The 19,720-nt window shown below is 39.1% G+C and overlaps 1 protein-coding gene across 1 annotated transcript in view; it reads left to right on the forward strand.

The window, feature by feature from the left end:
* The window catches only part of STYXL2 (serine/threonine/tyrosine interacting like 2), a 67,891-nt gene that overhangs the window by 16,161 nt on the left and 32,010 nt on the right, over window positions 1-19,720 (forward strand). The window contains exon 3 of the mRNA XM_075197355.1: window positions 12,365-12,459. Within this exon, the coding sequence (XP_075053456.1) occupies window positions 12,365-12,459 (95 nt within the window). The remainder of the gene's footprint in view (window positions 1-12,364; window positions 12,460-19,720) is intronic.

The raw sequence follows: 19,720 nt of genomic DNA on the forward strand, positions 1-19,720 counted from the left end.
GTCCCCCAGCAGCACAGAGTATATCAGGAGATGAGTGATGTGTTAGTGAGGACAGGGCTGCATGTGACAGGGGCAGTGACATGATGTGAGGAGGGGAATGGAGGCAGCAGGAAACCACAGACTGAGAGTTATATAGTGGAAGGAGCAGGGTCCCTCAGCAGCACTGAGTATAGCAGGAGATGAGTGATGTGTTAGTGAGGACAGGGCTGCATGTGACAGGGGCAGTGACATGATGTGAGGAGAGGAATGGAGGCAGCAGGAAGCCACAGACTGAGAGTTATATAGTGGAAGGAGCAGACTCCCGCAGCAGCACAAAGTATAACAGGAGATGAGTGATGTGTTAGTGAGGACAGGGCTGCATGTTACAGGGGCAGTGACATGATGTGAGGAGGGGAATGGAGGCAGCAGGAAGCCACAGACAGAGTTATATAGTGGAAGGAGTAGGGTCCCCCAGCAGCACAGAGTATATCAGGAGATGAGGGATGTGTTAGTGAGGGCAGGGCTGCATGTGACAGGGGCAGTGACATGATGTGAGGAGAGGAATGGAGGCAGCAGGAAGCCACAGACTGAGAGTTATATAGTGGAAGGAGCAGACTCCCCCAGCAGCACAAAGTATAACAGGAGATGAGTGATGTGTTAGTGAGGACAGGGCTGCATGTTACAGGGGCAGTGACATGATGTGAGGATGGGAATGGAGGCAGCAGGAAGCCACGGACAGAGTTATATAGTGGAAGGAGTAGGGTCCCCCAGCAGCACAGAGTATATCAGGAGATGAGTGATGTGTTAGTGAGGACAGGGCTGCATGTGACAGGGGCAGTGACATGCTGTGAGGAGGGGAATGGAGGCAGCAGGAAGCCACAGACTGAGAGTTATAAAGTGGGAGAAGCAGGGCCCCCTATTAGTACATAGTATCAATATGAGGTTTCTATCACACTAATGCAGAAAGATAATAGTGGCAAACACACCTTTATACAAAACAAAGTTCATACATCCATTATTTTTCAGATACACACAGAAAGTTATATACTGATGAAAGGAAACTATTCCTATTATTATTGGACTATTCACTAAAGGTTGCAGTGTTCGCTATTCTGATTTGTATTCACTTTAATTGGGTCACATTTCATAAGCATTTTATGTTTTCAGGTTTTGAGCTCAAGGATTTTTTTTGTATCAGGATTTCTAACCTGTCTATAAAGAGGAGACAGAATCTTTTATTCTTCTAGAGCTTTTACAGAGACATTGGTATCTCAATATATTCCAAGTGTCCTGCTGATTTGTCCTCCTTTATATTGTCTGGTTTATAATACTCTGTGCATTGCGGAGAATGCAGTTTGTGCCGTGGATTTATTTCACAGGGAAATAGAATTCTATAACCAGGGATAATAATGTGCTTTCAAGTGAACATCCCATATACTTGTGTGCTCGCCTAGCGCACGGAGAGGTACAGTCGTGTGACCCCTGTATACTTATTCTCTGTAATTACATTTCAATCTCATGGCTCATCCTGGAACTGCCGGTCACCTGTGCTTAATATTATCCTCATGTTTCTTATATTTCTCCTTCTTTATCTGTTATCCCCGTTAAATATATAATATAATATATAATGTAATGTTCAGGTGATATTGGAGGAGGACGGAGAAGGTAATTATGGGTCAGAGTCGTGTAGGGCGTAAAATTAAGCAATGTCATTGAATTGTTTTTGAAGCGTGTACTTTCAGTTTTTGGTTTACATACTTTATATCCATGGGTATGAAAATACAGAGTGTGCGCATGACTGTAAGTCTGCAGCCCCGTCCCATTATAGCATTCTGAGCGTATTAAACAAACGTATTCAGGCTTTGCGCACTCCGCAACGCCGGGCGCAGCAGGATGCGTCCAATACTTACGTGGATCATAAATTAGCAAAAGAACAGTATTCTTTTTTTTATTGAATTAATGTTACTGGTTAATAATAATAATTTTGTTTCATTAAACACATTTATTAGGATGTTGTCAATATCTACTGAGCATATAATACATTTATACAGTTGCTCGTGTTTGCAAACACATGTTATAGCATGCATATGAGACTGTCATCACTACTGCCCTGTAGCTGGAGCAAGAGATACAGCAGGAAAACAAATAACTTTGAGAGGCCCAGAGCTGGATTTAGATGTGGCTGCGTGCACTTGAGTTTGGCACGCCCCTACTGTACATTGACTACGGCATAACACTCCCCGACTCGTTCACTCCCCGAAATCATAGGCTGCAGTAAACGCCCTTTGTGTTCACAGACGCAGTGGACTTGGTTGCGCTCACGGCTGTATCTTCCGGTTCTGGGCAAGCACAGAGTGATTCTGCGCACGATACACTCAAAATCGTCAGATACGTACCTTGTTGAATCACGCTTTAATTTTGTTTCACCTACTATTTAGCAGTCTGTAAAAAGTGCCAGGGAACCGCACCCTTGGCTGGATGGGGACCTGCTCTGTACAGTCAATAATTTTGGGCACATTTATTTATAGTGATCTAGGAAACACAAACTGTAGTTTCTGCGGCTTGTGATGTACTGTACGGAGCACAACTCTCTCCTGGAAGAGCATGCAGTAACATGCTGCGTCCACCAGATGGAGCGAGCACATGTGGGTAGCAGGTACAGACTACAACCTGCCTGAGATAGCAGCCAGATTTACCCCCTGCTGGGGCAAGTCGCAGAGGGTAACACATTGCTGTCTGGGAATCCTTCATAAGTCTGAATTCCTTCCAAAGGACAGACCAGATCTAGTGCTGTAATGAAGTTAGAGCCAGCATAAAGCAAGAGGAGAAAGTGATATATTAAGAATGACGGATATTTAGAATAATTGATATATAGCTCTATATTGGTATATAGCGTGTAACAGAGGCTGATACTGCTGACTGATAAGAGTATTAGAATAAGACTGACTTCTATCTTTCAAATTCTTCAGATAAAGTATAAGGAACTAATAGTAACTTAATTATGCTACAAGCGTAGGGCAGTAATGGTCAACGGGCAACCCTAGGATAGTATGCGACCCCCGAGCCTTCACTTGTGGCCCTCGGGTCTTCACTTGCAGCCCCCCAGCCTTCACTTGTGGCCCCCGGGCCTTCACTTGCGGCCCCTGAGCCTTCACTTGTGCCCCCGAGCCTTCATTGCGGCCCCCGAGCCTTCACTTGCGGCCCCCTGAGCCTTCACTTGCGGCCCCCGAGCATTCACTTGTGGCCCCCGAGCATTCACTTGTGGCCCCTAGCTCCTTCCTGCTTTATTGTCAGATTTGTTTGCTCCAGCTTGTAACACTTGTATACACTTATATATTACAGATAGACGTCTCTTTCTTTGATAAAATGTATTGGTTTATCTTATTACTGAGATTAAGGATAATGTGCGGCCCTTTTGTAAGTTAAATTGTGGCCCCTGAAATGTATGAGGTTGTCCATCACCGACGTAGGGTAATATCATTTAACTGATATTTTATCAAGAAATATCCCTCAAATCTACTTTAAAGGGGCAATAATATGAATACTGAATCTAATTCATGTCTATGTATAAAGGTAACATTAGTGAGATGTACTCTGGGTGGATACAATGTTGCACAAAGTTTATATATTTGTTTTTATATTGTTTGTTTATCGGTTGGAAATCTGCAGATGTTATTGTAGTTTTTCCTACATATCATTTATTCACTGTGCTGTAAAAACAAATATCCCTACCAGAAATCTCAGTATCAGCAGCCAGCGCCGTCTAGTATCCGGAGTCAGATCAACTGCGAGCACGGAGGGAGATATATCATAATATCAGACAAGTCAGCTGTACGAGACTCTTGCAGCCATATAATATGATATAACAATATACAACATTTTCATGATAATATAAATTTCATTATATCATAAAAAATGCAACATATATTTTTCTATGACTTCTCTTGCAATGATCACTGGATTCAGACTTATTATATTCTATCAAGTCAGAAATATTGCTATACGGACCGTTCAGCTTTACACCAAAAATGGGGAATTCCACATTAAAACACTTAAGGACAGATTCCGCTGGGGAAACTCACAAAATTCAGCAGCAAATATTCCGTGAGACAGTTGTGAAAATGTTGTTGTCTTCAGCCAATCGCAGCAGGTTGTGAATACGTGACAATAAGCTCATATACACTAATACTTGTGTCAGTTATTGTCCTGTATCTCTGAGTGCAACAAGTTGTACAGACTATATCCATACTTACCAACTTTTTTAAGTTGGTGCCTGGGAGACTCTCTGTAGCAGATGGGCGTGCGGGGCGCCGAAATTGCGTCATTTTGGCCCCGCGACGTAATGACGCAAATCACGTCATTTGATAGCGGGGGCGGTGCTAAACGCCGCGATTCACCAGGAATCGCGGCGTTTGGGATCTAATTCTGCCCACTTCACTAGGAATTGGGGCACTTCCTAGTGAAGTGGGCAGAATTCGGGAGATTGCCACACTCGCCCGGGAGTCCGGGAGACTCTCGCAAAATGCGGGAGTCTCCCGGACATTCCGGGATAGTTGGCAAGTATGACTATTTCTGGTATATTTCAGGCATAGAATCGGTCCCTGGTTTGTGGGCTGTGCTATCTCTGCCCATTCCAGAGTGATACAATGTAACAATATTTGTCCTTACGTTGTAACAGGCTACTGCAGGGTTCAGTGACACTAAGTAATTGTTGTTTTTCTATTGTCTGAATACTTCCCTGACCTAGAAGGGTTTGAGCAGCCGTAGTCTATCAGTGATTCATGCCCAGATCATTAAAAAAAAATAGATAATAAAGTTATTTCAATTGATTTCTCCAATAAGTCATCTCCGGGGTTTGAACCGAGTTAACGAGTACACTGAGGATTCAGTGAGTTCTTGTGGAAAATACATAATAACGCTGATCCTTCATCGTTCCAGTGATTATTCATTCAGACACTTGTATTTTAGGAACAGATGAATAAACACTGAAAACTGACTATATGTGTTTGGTGTTTTATTACTTTGTGTATTATACGCATACTATGAATTTATGAAGAATATAACATTACAATTAATAAATAAGAACCAACTCCAGCTGGTAAACAATTACATTTGAGAAGAGCAGCATTGATATATGGGAGTACCCTCATTTGACATAACAAGAACAGATGAATATTGCTCTATAAATACTCTATAAACATTTTAGAATGCATAATGTTTGTCTTATCTAATATCTTAGTTTTAAGATGCTTAGATAAACGTGTTCGAGTGTTTGTGTGTGAGTGTGAACATGTTTGTGTGCATCATCATCAACATTTTTTTATATAGCGCCACTGATTCCGCAGCGCTGTACAGAGAACTCACTCACATCAATCCCTGCCCCATTGGAGCTTACAGTCTAAATTCCCTAACACACACACACACACACACACACACACACACACACACACATACACAGACAGACAGAGAGAGACTAGGGTCAATTTTGATAGCAGCCAATTAACCTACCAGGATGTTTTTAGAGTGTGGGAGGAAACCGAAGCACCAGGAGGAAACCCACGCAAACACGGGGAGAACATACAAACTCCCCACAGATAAGGCCATGGTTGGGAATTGAACTCATGACCACAGTGCTGTGAGGCAGAAGTGCTGACCACTGAACCACCGTGCTGCCCCATTCACAGCTTTTAAGTACAACATTATTGCAAGAACATAGAAATTAGAACTCATACACCCCCTTATCAAGCCCCCTGCCCCCCCATCTATTCAGAAGCCGGTAGTACGTGCAACAAAAGATCAAGTTGTCCCCACATATGTGCGTGAGTGTGAACGTTTATGGATGTGTGTATGAGTGAGTGTGTACGTGTTTGTGTGTGCATGTTCATGGGTGTGAGTGTTTATTTGTGATTGTGTATGTTTATGGGTGTGTTTATGTGTGAGTATGTGCGTGTTTTTGTGTGCATGTGTGTGAGTGTGCAAGTTTATGGATGTGTGTGTGAGTGTGTACGTGTTTGTGTGTGCATGTGTGCAAGTTTATGGATGTGAGTGTTTGTGTGTGAGTGTGTACTTGTTTGTGTGTGCAGGTTCATGGGTGTAAGTGTGCACGTTCATGAGTGTGAGTGTATGTGTGTGAGTGTGCAAGTTTATTGGTGTGTGTCTGTTTGTGTGTGAGTGTGTACTTGTTTGTGTGTGCAGGTTCATGGGTGTGAGTGTGTACGTGTGTGTAAATGTGCACGTTCATGGGTGTGAGTATATGTGTGTGAGTGTGCAAGTTTATGAGTCTGTGTGTGTTTGTGTGTGAGTGTGTACTTGTTTGTGTGTGCAGGTTCATGGGTGTGAGTGTGTACGTGTGTGTAAATGTGTACGTTCATGGGTGTCAGTGTATGTGTGTGAGTGTGCAAGTTTATGAGTGTGTGTTTGTGTATGTGTCAATATGCACATGTATGTGTTAAAACCAGCTCACTAACTCAGTCAGACGATTTGTGACGCCATGGGATCTCTATTTTTAATATAGTGGTATCAGCATCGGCATCTCAGGAACGAGTGACTCACTTGTGCTAATCACTACACAATCCCAAATGCTGCAGTTTAGTTTTGTGAGTAATGAGGTGAAAATACCCTTGGTGGACTCACTGCTCAGCATAAAATGTTCTTTTATCAAGGATTACAACTTTAAATAGCCAATTCCATGAAGAACTGTTAAAAGAAAGAACCAATTTATTCTTAGCGAGATCTGAAAATTATGTATGCAAATATATGTAAATTATTCACACCAAATGTATGCAAATGAGAATTATGCATGCAAAGATTTGCAACTTAGATATGCACAAATATATCTAATTAACCTATTTAACTCATGGTGAGTGGATCAGGAAGTGTTTCATATGCAGAAATATGTTGCTAGAAACATTTGCATATGTATATGTGCAAATGGATTTGCATATATAAAAGAGTGGCATAATTTTGTATAGACAGATTTAGAATATTGTTTCCTGGCTGTACTTTACCACGTGTGTAATAGTATCATGGGCATTATCTTAACTTAATTTGCTACTACTGTCATGGCCGCCATCTTGGTGCCTCTGACTCACAGATTTCCAGAGGCGGATTCGCCAAAGACCTCTCCGAAAGTTTGCCCTTTTTTACCGGCTGCTCCATGTGTCATTGGGACTGGTCATAGCCTATAAGGGTGTGTGTGTGTATTTGTGTATGGGGACTTTGTGGGAGCCATTAATATAGGAAAGGGCTATTAATGCAATGTGGGTCTATTAATGCCAGGCTATACTAGGGGAAATAGGTATATTCCTTAGATATAAATACTCTCAATTTAATGATGGGGATAGTTGGAGAAACTTGTCCTATCTGTTAAATGATAATGCTGTTGATTTAATGTAGGAGCATATGGGGGGGGGGGGGGCAGGCACATTAATTAAATGTGGGTGCTATTAATTTAATGTCTAGGCTGGTTGGGGGAGACAGCCTTTTTATAAAGTGTGGGTATTATTGAATTAATGTTGGGGAGTGGGGAATAGGTCTGTTAATTAAATGTGAATCTTATCAACTTAATGTTGAGAGATTGGGGGCAAGGAGGCCTTGAGTGTTCACTTGTTGCTCTGCTTTCCAGAATGTGAATAGTAACTATCCCTTCACTAAATAGCGCCACAAAATTCTAATGTCTGTCTTATAGCTATTGCAGTATGAATGAAGGTGCAATTCAATTTCTAAGTTCGCTTTTGCTTTACTATTCCGCACTGTTTATGTAAAGTCGCATTTCCCCAAATTTAAAGTATTGGAAAAGAGCTGGGACAACAAAGGTCAATTCCTTCTGCTGTGTGGTTGGGATAAGAATGGTCAAATTCCAGACAATAGGTACTTTGTACAAATGTAGATTTTCTAGCATGGCGCTACACTAAATCCTGTTATAAAGTAAATTGTTTTCTCTTAATATGAGATGCACTGAGGAACATATCATAACATATTTCATGCTAGGTATATGTTACAAAAAGCAAATAAGTAGACTATCACGACTGTTACTAAACCATAGCAACAAATCAGAAATTTGCTTTCATTTTTCATTTCCAGCTAGCATAAGATCAATAAAAGCTCAGTTCTGATTGGCTGCGATGAGTGACTGTTAATTTGTACTCTCTTAGTAAATAACCCACTATGATTTTCTGAATTATCATCATGTTTTTAAGTTAATGTGCATTGTTCCTGTAATTAAAAAAAATAATAAAAATATATATATATATTGGTACCTCTGGTTACATTCCATATAAAACAAAACACCACAAATCATCTTCATTTGCCAGAACATTTAGGAGTCCATTCATCAAAGATTAATTATTAACTGTATTCCAAAGGAATAATTCATTATTCTAAGAAGTAAGCTCCTTGCTGCCTAAACAGTTGCAAACATTTTAGCTGCAACAAAAAACAAGACTGTGAACTTGAACTGTTAATATAATGTTGAAAAATAAAAAAAGGGACTGCCACAAAAAACATAATAAACAAATAATTTCCCCACGCAGATAATAAGATGATTTGCAAATAATTATTATTGATTTTCTGCTGTGGAAAAATAAGCATACATTAAACTGTTTCTACCCTATCTACTTGTGGGCTGAAGGGAAAGCATTCCATGCTGAATAAATGCTCTGAACGAGGATTATGTTGTAAAGCAACAAAAAACAAATAAACTGACAGCTCCGATCTAAATGTTGTCATTCAACCATAAGGCAAAAAATGTTTGCACATTAAAATGTAATCAATGACAGAATATAAGTAAAAACTAGAAACTGGCTGTATCCAGATCTGTAGGAATTTTATTATTGAAAATCTTTTAGATTATAGGCTGCAGCAAACAGAACTCTCTCACCCTCTATTTCATTGTTTATTTCTGTGTTGTTAACTCTGATATATGTGATGCTATATAAATAAAGAATATTATTCTTCTTCTTATTATTATTCTTATTATTATTAAGCTACACTAGTTCCAAATTGGCATAAACACTTATTTAATTTTTATATCTTTATTATTTTGATGCGTATATTTTTTTCCACAAATTACACTGTGCTACATCATGACTAGGTGAAATTTCACCCTTTACTATTTTTTTGTGAGGGAACTATTAAAAGAAAATATATATATTTTCTACATTAAATGCCTTCTGTTCTAGAATTTTCAGAATGTGAATAATATATATATATATGTATTTTTATATATATATATATATATATATATATATATATATATATATATATATATGTGGTATATATTTATAGTGTCAAGTATAAAATAGAAACTGTAGGTAGGAATGCTAATGAATGTTTGTATAAATCTGCTACATATAATAGTGTCATTTATTAAACCTTGAATAAAGAGCATTCCGTATCCATAGACCCATTTGTTGTTACAATTTTTCAGCATTCAGTGGGTGGTTCATGAATGACTGGATAATTAGTCTTTAGACCTTTGCTATATATATATATATATATATATATATATATATATATATATATATATTTATATATATGTATATATATATATATATATATATATATATATATATATATAATATACTCATGGTATGGAGGATATCACCATTTACACTACATGTGCAATCACACAATAGTAGCAATGTTTTAAGAATAATATTCTATTTTGAGTACCACACTTTCCATTGCAGGATTTCTTTCTCTCGATCCTCTGAATTCTTAGATTTCAAAGCTGTAAATCCTGTTTGAAGGAGTTTTACTGACAATGTCCTTTGAACACTCTCCTGCACTGTACTATACACTGTATTATACAAATGCATCGGGGAATTATTATTATTTTTTTATTTGTTTTTTCTGATTTTCCTTACTGGTAAATTTTATTGCACCATTTAATTTAAAAACTCTTAAAAAATATTAATACAATTTCTTGAAAAAAAAAAAAATACTACCATGGCTATTTTTGACTGACTTGATATATGTTGAAGAGCATTTTTTTTCTATATATTCGTAAAAAAAAAATAAAAATAAATAAATAATATTTTAATTATCCACAAAAATAAATTATCCAATTGCTGCACAGTGTATTTTATTTTTTTGCAGAGTAACTGTTTAATTTTGTCTGGTATATGAACATATGAGACAAAAACCAGTATTTTTATATATATATATATATATATATATATATATATATATATATATATATATACTAAAAGAATAGACACAGAACTGTGGCATTTTCTGGCCTTTAATTCTCTTCTGAGAATAGCAAGGCGAAAAAAACGCAGGATGAGGCGTTGGTCTCATAACTCCCAGAATGCTTTGTGTATGACATGAAAAACACAAGTCTTGATGAGCCTTCCCTCTCGACCTGTATCCAGATGGCTACCCTGGTATCGATCCGCTGGTAATATATAACATGATGAATGTAGAGGGGCTATTTCTGTCACCTTGGATATAAAAACCACCAGTGTTTGCTGATTGAATCCCTTGCCATTATTTCCACTGCAGAAACAGAATTTTTTTTTGCTCCCCCCCCCTTTTATAAAATGTTTCATTTTGATGTGTTTTCATACCAAGGTTGTGATCATCGCTGACCATTTTGGTGTGCTTATAATTGGAAGCTGGAGCGCAACCAAAACGAGAAGAAAAAAAACCCCCACATAGATGACGGGCTTTTGTTGAGGAAAATATTAAATAAATAAATAAAAACATGGCAGAGAACAAATGATAAAAATCAAGTAACATTGAAGCGAAGTGTAAACGAATAGAATTCTGTGCTATTTTTTATCATATTCTGGGAGCTTAACCTCTTACTGTACGGAACGTCATAATACATTATGTTGACAGTTTGAGACAAGAGATAAAGATTATACAATCTATTTACATTCTATAGTGTGCATATATACATTATATATATATATATATATATATATATATATATATATATATATATATATATATTAGATAGATGATAGACAGGTACACACATATTTATATATACTATATATATATATATATATATATATTTATGTACACATATGTATGTACATATATACATATACACACAGTGTATATATATATATATATACACACACAATTGGTATATTTATATATATATTTTTATATATATATATATATATATATATATATATATATATATAAATAAAGAGACAGATATATATAAAAACACAGGACCAAACAGGGTAATCTAGCAAGACAGAACTACTAAAAACATCTCAAGTGCTACACTGTGACATTTTGTATCTTACAAGAAAACATAGTGAAGCACTTGATAAAATTGCACAAGGAAATAACACATTACACACATTCATATGTGTATTTCTAAAATAACTTAAAACAGAACTATATATATATATATATATATATATATATATATATATATATATATATATCAATTGTGTATTAAATAATGAAATATATACACATACATATATATGTATATATATACATATATATATATATATATATATATATATTTCATTTAATGTTCTGTCTGACCTTGCAACCCTGCAAATTCATTGTTGCAGGTCCTTTTATTATATAGTGAAAACTTGCTTTTTTTTAAGTGATCATCAAAATGATTGTTGCTGCTTTTACCTGTTAAGTAAAGAGATGTCGCCATGGCAACTGCAAATGCAAAGAGTGTGGGGAAAAAAAATCATTGCTGACCACAACACGTTTCCTTTACTATATATCGTGCTGGAGGATTAAGCTCTCCGCAGTGCACATTTTATGCCACTTTTTCTATGTATATTTTCCAAACACCTTAAAATATTTGTTCTGTGCCCTAGTGGAAGGTTATGTATTAATGGGCCAGACGGCTGACAATTAAAAAGCAGCGTACAACAGATGACGTTGTCAGTTTATAGTCAGAGTTGGTTGAACCTTTGGAAAATAATGTGCTGTGTATCTCATAGAGAGAGCTTTCTGTGTGTCACCCAATGAGGGACAATATATAAAAACCACCACTACAGTCCAGGAGGTGAATACTGTAAAAGTAGGTGGAGATCAAGTTCCTGTAAACAAATTGTTTGCAGGATCAGAGAACTATTAATAACCGCAGATGTTTCAGAAGTAAGGTGACAATATAGATATAGTTTTGAAGCGATAATTATGACATGCTGTGAAATATACATCAATATCTGTCTATACTTTACAGCGCTGCGGAATTAGTGGCGCTATATAAATAAATGGTAAATAATAATAATAATATAATAATACTGGGGATATCTTAGGAAAATTAATAAGCTAGTAACCCACCAATTATTATTTTGTAAAGAAAGTAAAAGTTTTTTGGATGATACAAGTTTTATTGATGGGTCATGTTCGGTTCCGTAACAGTAACGTTCTACATGTATGTTTACAGCTTGTCTATGGTCTCCAATGCATATACAGAGAGCATCTTCATGGAGCCAATCCACCTCTCGTCCTCCGTGGCCGCCAAGAAGATCATCAGTGAAGGTGAGATTCCGACTCGCGCCAAGTGCAAAAGAGACTAAATTCAAACTGTATATTTATTTTATTTTATTTTATTATTTTAAACAGTTTTTACACAATTTTAGGCACTGGTGTGATACCCCAAAACCTGAGTAACCTGAGGTGTATCTATATGTGAATATAACGTGTGTACTCATCGCTATGTTCGTGTACCTGCCTTTTTGGATTTTGGCTGCATTTGTTAATTGTTATAAGTGTTTATAAAGATTTTAAAAAAAAAGAAAAAAAAAAGATTTCTTGAGGGAAAGTGACAGTTGGGAGTGGTTGGTGGTTGCCGGGGGGGTGACAGTTGGGAGTGGTTGGTGGTTGCCGGGGGTGACAGTTGGGAGTGGTTGGTGGTTGCTGGTGGTGACAGTTGGGTGTAGTTGGTGGTTGCTGGAGGTGACAGTTGGGAGTGGTTGGTGGTTGCCGGGGGTGACAGTTGGGTGTAGTTGGTGGTTGCTGGAGGTGACAGTTGGGTGTAGTTGGTGGTTGCCGGGGGTGACAGTTAGGTGTAGTTGGTGGTTGCTGGAGGTGACAGTTGGGAGTGGTTGGTGGTTGCCGGGGGTGACAGTTAGGTGTAGTTGGTGGTTGCTGGAGGTGACAGTTGGGTGTAGTTGGTGGTTGCTGGAGGTGACAGTTGGTGGTGGTTGGTGGTTGCCGGTGGTTGGTGGTCGCCGGGGGTGACAGGGAGAGAGGAGTGCGATACTCAGGACCGCTGGGAGAGATCCCTGTGTCTAATAAACTGAGAGCGGAAACATAGGGACAGAATGACAATGGAACAATGTGATATATAAGCAGAGAAAAAGTAAAAAAAAATGGAAGAAGAAAAAGAGAGGCGTGAGTAAAAAGTAAAGTGCTGAAAATTACTAAGAAGTAGAGAGATCTGTGAATACACACAACAGAGACTGTGTAATTCAGTTTATTTGGCGTGAAAAATAAATTTATGGGCCCCAACCACGTGCACCACTTCTGCAAATAGTTAGTGAAATATTCCATGTAGATCTTAAAGTTGTATTGAGAAATTAAGTTATATATATTAATATTAGAGATGTCCGTGTTATTAGTATGATGAATTTAAAGGATTGTCAATTGTAAATAGTTTTAAAATGATAAGATGATAAGATATTGTTTAAAAATAATTGTTTGCTTCTAAAATAAATATCAGAATAATTAATAATAATAAAAGGAAGTTAGTTAAGAATACACTTGTGTCATTTTAAATCTCTGGATAAATCTCCTGACCTCTCTGGTGCAATTTCAACGTATTACTCTAAATAACACCACACGGGGTATTACACTGGTGCATATTAAACGACACAGATAAGCTAAAGATACAACCACTTAACATATATCCGTAAAAAACTAAAACAAATGAATGGTTCAACAAGTCTTATTTTTCAATATTAACAAGTTGAATTAAAGGGTATGTGGGAGGCAGGGATATTTATTCATTTATTTTTATTTGCGGTATATTTATTTTACAGTGTAGCTTGCAGGCTATACTAGGTCAGGAATCATATATAACATGCTTGTATAGTGTCTGTTGAAAATATTGACTTATGATTATCTTCTTACTTTATAGATATTATATTATATAATATATATAGCTTAAGAGACCTTGGAACTGTGATGGACAACCTGATACACTTCGGGGGGCGCACAACCGGCCCTCTAACCTTCAAAAGGGCCGTACACTACCCTTAATCTCAGTTATAGTTAAAACAATACATTTCTTCCTGGAAAGAGACACCTTCTGTAATAACATATCAGCATTTCAAGCAAGTGTTACAAGCTATAACAAACACATCTGACAGCAGGGGGCCGCAGGCGAAGGCTCAGAGGGCCGCATGTGGCCCTAGTGCCGTCAGTGGTCAATCATTCCTTACCAACGGCTGTCCAAGATCTGGTAAAGGCCTTTGCTCTGGAGCACTCAAGGACTTGGTTCGATGATATATACTGAGGCTAATAAAAAGTCACTAAGTTCATCAATTATAATCTGACCTAAATTCTAGCTGTATCAATCAGAAGGCATTAAACAACCCCCCCCCCCACCCCCGGCACATGAAGCAGCTGCTGATTTAACCTCCGAGGGGGGGGGGGGGGATTCCTTCCTGACCCCGTGCACGTCAATTGGATTAATTTTCTAGGTGACTCAACCCAACTGTGTAGTTTGCTAGTTGTCTCCATTGATACCGTTCTTTGTAAGGAAGGCATCCCATCCATTTTTAAATCCATGCAAGTTCTTTATTTGTTCTTTTGATGGGCATGACACATCCAATGAGCAACTGTTGCCTTTGAAGCTGCCTGGCCATTCTTGGTCCCTTTTAGCAGAATAATTAGTTGTATCTGTCTTACCAGCCTGTCCGGTCCTGTCAGTGTAGATTTACAGGACAGCGGAGTAAATCTGGAGTATGCAGTCTCCTCTGCAGAAGATGGAACTGCCAAAGACGAAAGTCAATTGATCCCCAAATCCATATTTCCTTACTTTGAATATGGATTCAAATGTATATTTTCAGACACCAGCTTGTAAGGAGTCCCACTCCTCAATTTAGAAGCCATCAAATTCAACTATTGAGGTAGGAGATGAAGCAATGTTTACTGATGTGGGAACTGAGTTCTTCTTGACCAGTAAGTATGATTGGGTTTGAATCTCCTTCTTCTGCGTTTAACTGAGATAGGACACTCCGAATTAACGGCACTGAATATGTCAATCATCCTAAAGGTGTTTTCAGACCTTCTGCTGTTGGGTAGATCATTTGGAATCTAAAAAACCCTAAACTCTTGTTGGTTAAAACTGAAGCCATCACATTGCCTTCTGCAGAAGACTACTAATGGCACATACCCTTACTTTAGGTGATTTTTGAAGCACCTTCTCCAGCTTTATTGATATAACTATTTTTCCAGAGACTGTGGCCCAATAAATAGATTGTCCTCCATAGTAGCTGAACTTTATGAACCAGGGAATCCAGATTAGCCTCCCTAATGTCAGTTAATCAAATCACAGAAGGAAATCAATCTGCAGGAGTCTAACCATCCACCTTGCTCTAGAAAAAGTATAAAGACATCAGACCTAGAACATGACATAACTTTGTTGTCATGACATTCTGGACGGCACAAATCACGATCTTCATCTCCTGAAGTGAAAGAGACTCTCAGTGGGACACTCAGCGGACCAATAAGGCTTCTGTCTAAAAACAGCAACTGAGCATTCCCCAGCTGCCCTTTTTTTCAATTTGACAAGCCTCTAATGGGATTGGGGCTTGAAAAAAAATATCTGATCTTAGCGAGCTTTTCTAAGGCTTGTTCTGTGTTATTAATCTAAACCTTCATGGCTGCTGAGACGGAATGTTAGCACTACAGCCTTGTTGCAAGCTGCCACGGTCAACGTGTATGTTGTATTTAGATCTGTGTCCGCTTTCCTGTCCTTCGAAATCATTGAAGGTAGAGGTGACATTGGTGGCCCAAGACACTGGTTTAATTACCAGCGTCTTTGGCTTAACTAGTAACTCAAGCTTCTACCTTCAGGGAAGAGTCCCTTCTCCAAAAATAGAGATCGTTCTGACAATCTGTACTACAAAGATATTTTTTTTACCTTCCTTGTAAATCTCAAGGATCCTGAAATATCTTCCCAAAATAAACAACCTCTTTTTTTCCCACTTTAATGCAGTTAAATAAGCAGCCGAAATTTCCTTCACCACCTGAAATTCCAATGCATCTTTGATGATTGAACTTTTCATTGACTAAAAGACTGATTATCACTGAGGTCTAATTCCTTTCCAACCTGATGCTCTGAAGATTCTTCTTGCAAGAGACCTCTTCCCGGTCTGCAAAAGAAAATGAAAAGTAAAAAACAACCAAATGGTAGGACAGGAATGCAGGCTACCTTTTACGCATTTCTCCTATTAGTTACAGGGACAGATGAAAGGCATTTTTGTGGAGGTTTTTCCTCTCTCCAGGGGTTTAATGTGCAAAATAGACCTACGGATAGCCTGTCTGTAGCGGTGGTAATGTGTCCATTCCGACACTGAGGAGACCTACAAGAAAGCGGCAATGTCTGGTTATGTATTTAAACACTTAACCTGCCATTACCGCTTTAAATTAAGATTGATCCAGCTCGCGATGACATGAAAGTGTTGTGCCGGACATCTGTGTATTCGGAATAACTTGCGGTGAACATGCTGCTGCGATCGGAGATGTACAGCGTCACTTTGGAGATAAGTCTGGTTATGTTCAAATCGGTTTTGTCAGACATTCAGATTTTCCTTGTAGGTCTCCTCGGTGTCGGAAATTTCTGCACCGTTAAAGAGTACCCCACCCGTCTATAGCCCTTGTCTGTATGCAGTCCAAGTGCACATAGCACATACCTATCCTGATGTGTCTGCCACCTCAGGGGGAGGGTGGAAGGTGTAGAGCGTTACCAGTTTGCATCCCGTTGCCTCCACCATGTCATTTTGCCGACGTCATCAGATTTGAACACAGTAGAGCATAAACCTAGTTACACTTCTCATCTGATCATGTCGGGTCGGCCGTAGACAGAGAACTGGCCCCCCCGTCCTCCTGAAGATTGCAGGAGCGTCAGAATGGGCGAATGCTATATACACTATTGTAGAATGTGTATATTGAAAACACTGGCAGTGCAGATATGGGTTGTATTTGCAAAATAGATACTTAGGGACCTATTTAGACTTAGGAGCTAGTCTAACTAGTGGGTGCAAAATTTTCACCTGGGAAAAATTAGTTTGTGCTGTAGAGGAGAAAATGTAAATTGTACAACCTGGGTAAGAGTTGCGGTGGAGGCGTGGCCTTGCCGAGCACTAAGATGCAGCGTAAAAATACTTCCAGCTAGTATGTGTGTGGGCAGCGTGCAAGAGCATCCAGTAAGTATCCTGCATGGAAAATCTATTTTTAACATAACCTATAACCCCCCCCCCCCCACACACACACGCACACACGCACACACACACACACACACACAAACACACACCACCCCACACACACAAAACTGGAGTTTCCCTTTAAATCTATATTTAATACTGCCATAGGTTTACTAGGAAAATGTGTCTTTGTATAATTGTCTTTATTACTTACCATTTACCATAAACTCATTGCTAAAAGATGACAGAACAACTTGATGCAAAGTTTCCTTCCTAACATCCCTAAAGCACAAGGTTAACAGGCCTGCCCCTGGTTAACAGATAGAGCCATAGTTATCCCATACATGCCAACTTTTAGGATTTCCCCCACAGGAAATCCAGGGGAGAAGTCATGTGACATGGGGTAGGAGGAGGGCGAGGTGACATTGTCGTGTCACCCCACTATAAAAAGCCGAAATTCACGGCATTGAATGGAGGGGGCGGAGCTTAGCGGCATTATTAAGCCCCGCCTCCTCCATTCACAAATGCGAGAGCTTTGTCTACTCTTCCAGGAGTCCGTGAGACTTCCTGAAATTCGGGAGCCTCCTGGGAATTCCGGGAGAGCAGTGACTGTGAAGGTGGAGGATTTTTTTTCCCCCAATGCACCGCAGACCTCCTGCCAGTCATTCCAATGTTGGACAGTACAGCCAACCTCTTTTAGACCAGATAATGGTAGAATATGAAATATTGGTCACTTGGGGCTCATTAGACCTGGGGCTCATTAGAACTGGACATGGTCCCATTTGATACAGTCAAATCTTTTTATCCTTAAGGCCCTGCCTTGTACAAGTACAGACAGACGCACCATTTGTTCCCCTCGTAGGACTCACAAAACCTTGGTTTTCCATCAGGATGGTAAGTGAGGTGTTTTCCTGCACTTACCCTGCACTCAGCCAGCGATCCCCTGTTTGCCTAGTTCCTCTCTTCAGAAATAAAACATTTTGCACCCTCAAAGTCGCCGCCATCGTGAAACACGGTGCCGTTTACGAAGAACAGTAATAGCGCCGTGGGATCGCATTTTTGAACTTTTGAAAATAACCCTCGGAAAATTGCCGTACATGGATTTTTTTTCTTTAACAACGTTGAACTACTCGGAGAGTATTGTTACAATATTAATTGTACTGTGTTGTTCAGTGATAAAGCCTGGTGCAGGAGAATCGTAAGGTATCTTGATTTCCAGGCAGTACAGTGTATTAAATATCACTGAAGTAAATGCTGTGGATATTTGACTTGGTGTAGAGCCAGGATACGATGGAGGTTTCTGTAAGAATATCACAGACAGGGCGACAGAAGTCAAGAAAACATTAACAGCACAAAATAATCCGATGATCTGATAATGCTTAAAGGGAAATGAGTCCAAAATAAATATTTTTTATTTGTCTATGGTATTAGTGCTTGATATCAATTCCATGACTTAGCATCATATATCCAGAGCCGGCTAAAACCAATGGACCAATAAATATGTGGTACGGTATTCAGTGCCCATCAGGGGAGGGCTGGCAAATTTTAGCCTAGGGAGCAAGACTCGACTCAACAGCCTAATAGTAAGTAACCCATTATGGGACCGGCCCAGGGACAGACCCCCCCAGCCCCAAAGACCAGCCAGCCCCTGGTAGCACAGTGGCTAAGTGGTTAGCACTTCTGCCTCACAGCGCTGGGTTCATGAGTTCGATTCCCGACCATGGCCTTATGTTTGTTCCCCCCGTGTTTGCGTGGGTTTCCTCCGGGTGCTCCGGTTTCCTCCCCACACTCTAAAATCATACTGGTAGGTTAATTGGCTGCTATCAAAATTGACCCTAGTCTCTCTCTCTCTCTCTTTCTCTGTGTGTGTGTGTGTGTGTGTGTGTGTGTTTGTCTATGTGTGTGTGTATGTGTAAGGGAATTTAGACTGTAAGCTCCAATGGGGCAGGGACTGATGTGAATGAGTTCTCTGTACAGCGCTGCGGAATCAGTGGCGCTATATAAATAAATGGTGATGGTGATGATGATGATGATCACTAAGCAGGTGCATAGGATGCCCAATGGATGATCCGGATAGGCACATATCAGCTTTAGAATTTGGTTGCATGAATGAAACTCTGTGTTGTATCAGTGATACTTTGTAATTCTTATAGCTTCAAACATTTATGTTCCAGAGCAAGCAGAAAGGTACCTAATGCCTAAATGTATATTCCTATATGAACAGGATTTCTAACTGAAATGTAAATCCGCTAAATAGTATCCAACGATAGGTAATCAATCATTAAAGAAGAACGAGATGTAGTTTATGTAATTAGCCTTCACTAAAAATCCATCATTTCATTAGCCTTAAACGGAGTATCGCAGATACA

The sequence above is a fragment of the Mixophyes fleayi genome, chromosome 2 (assembly GCF_038048845.1).
Source record: "Mixophyes fleayi isolate aMixFle1 chromosome 2, aMixFle1.hap1, whole genome shotgun sequence".
NCBI lineage: Eukaryota > Metazoa > Chordata > Amphibia > Anura > Limnodynastidae > Mixophyes > Mixophyes fleayi.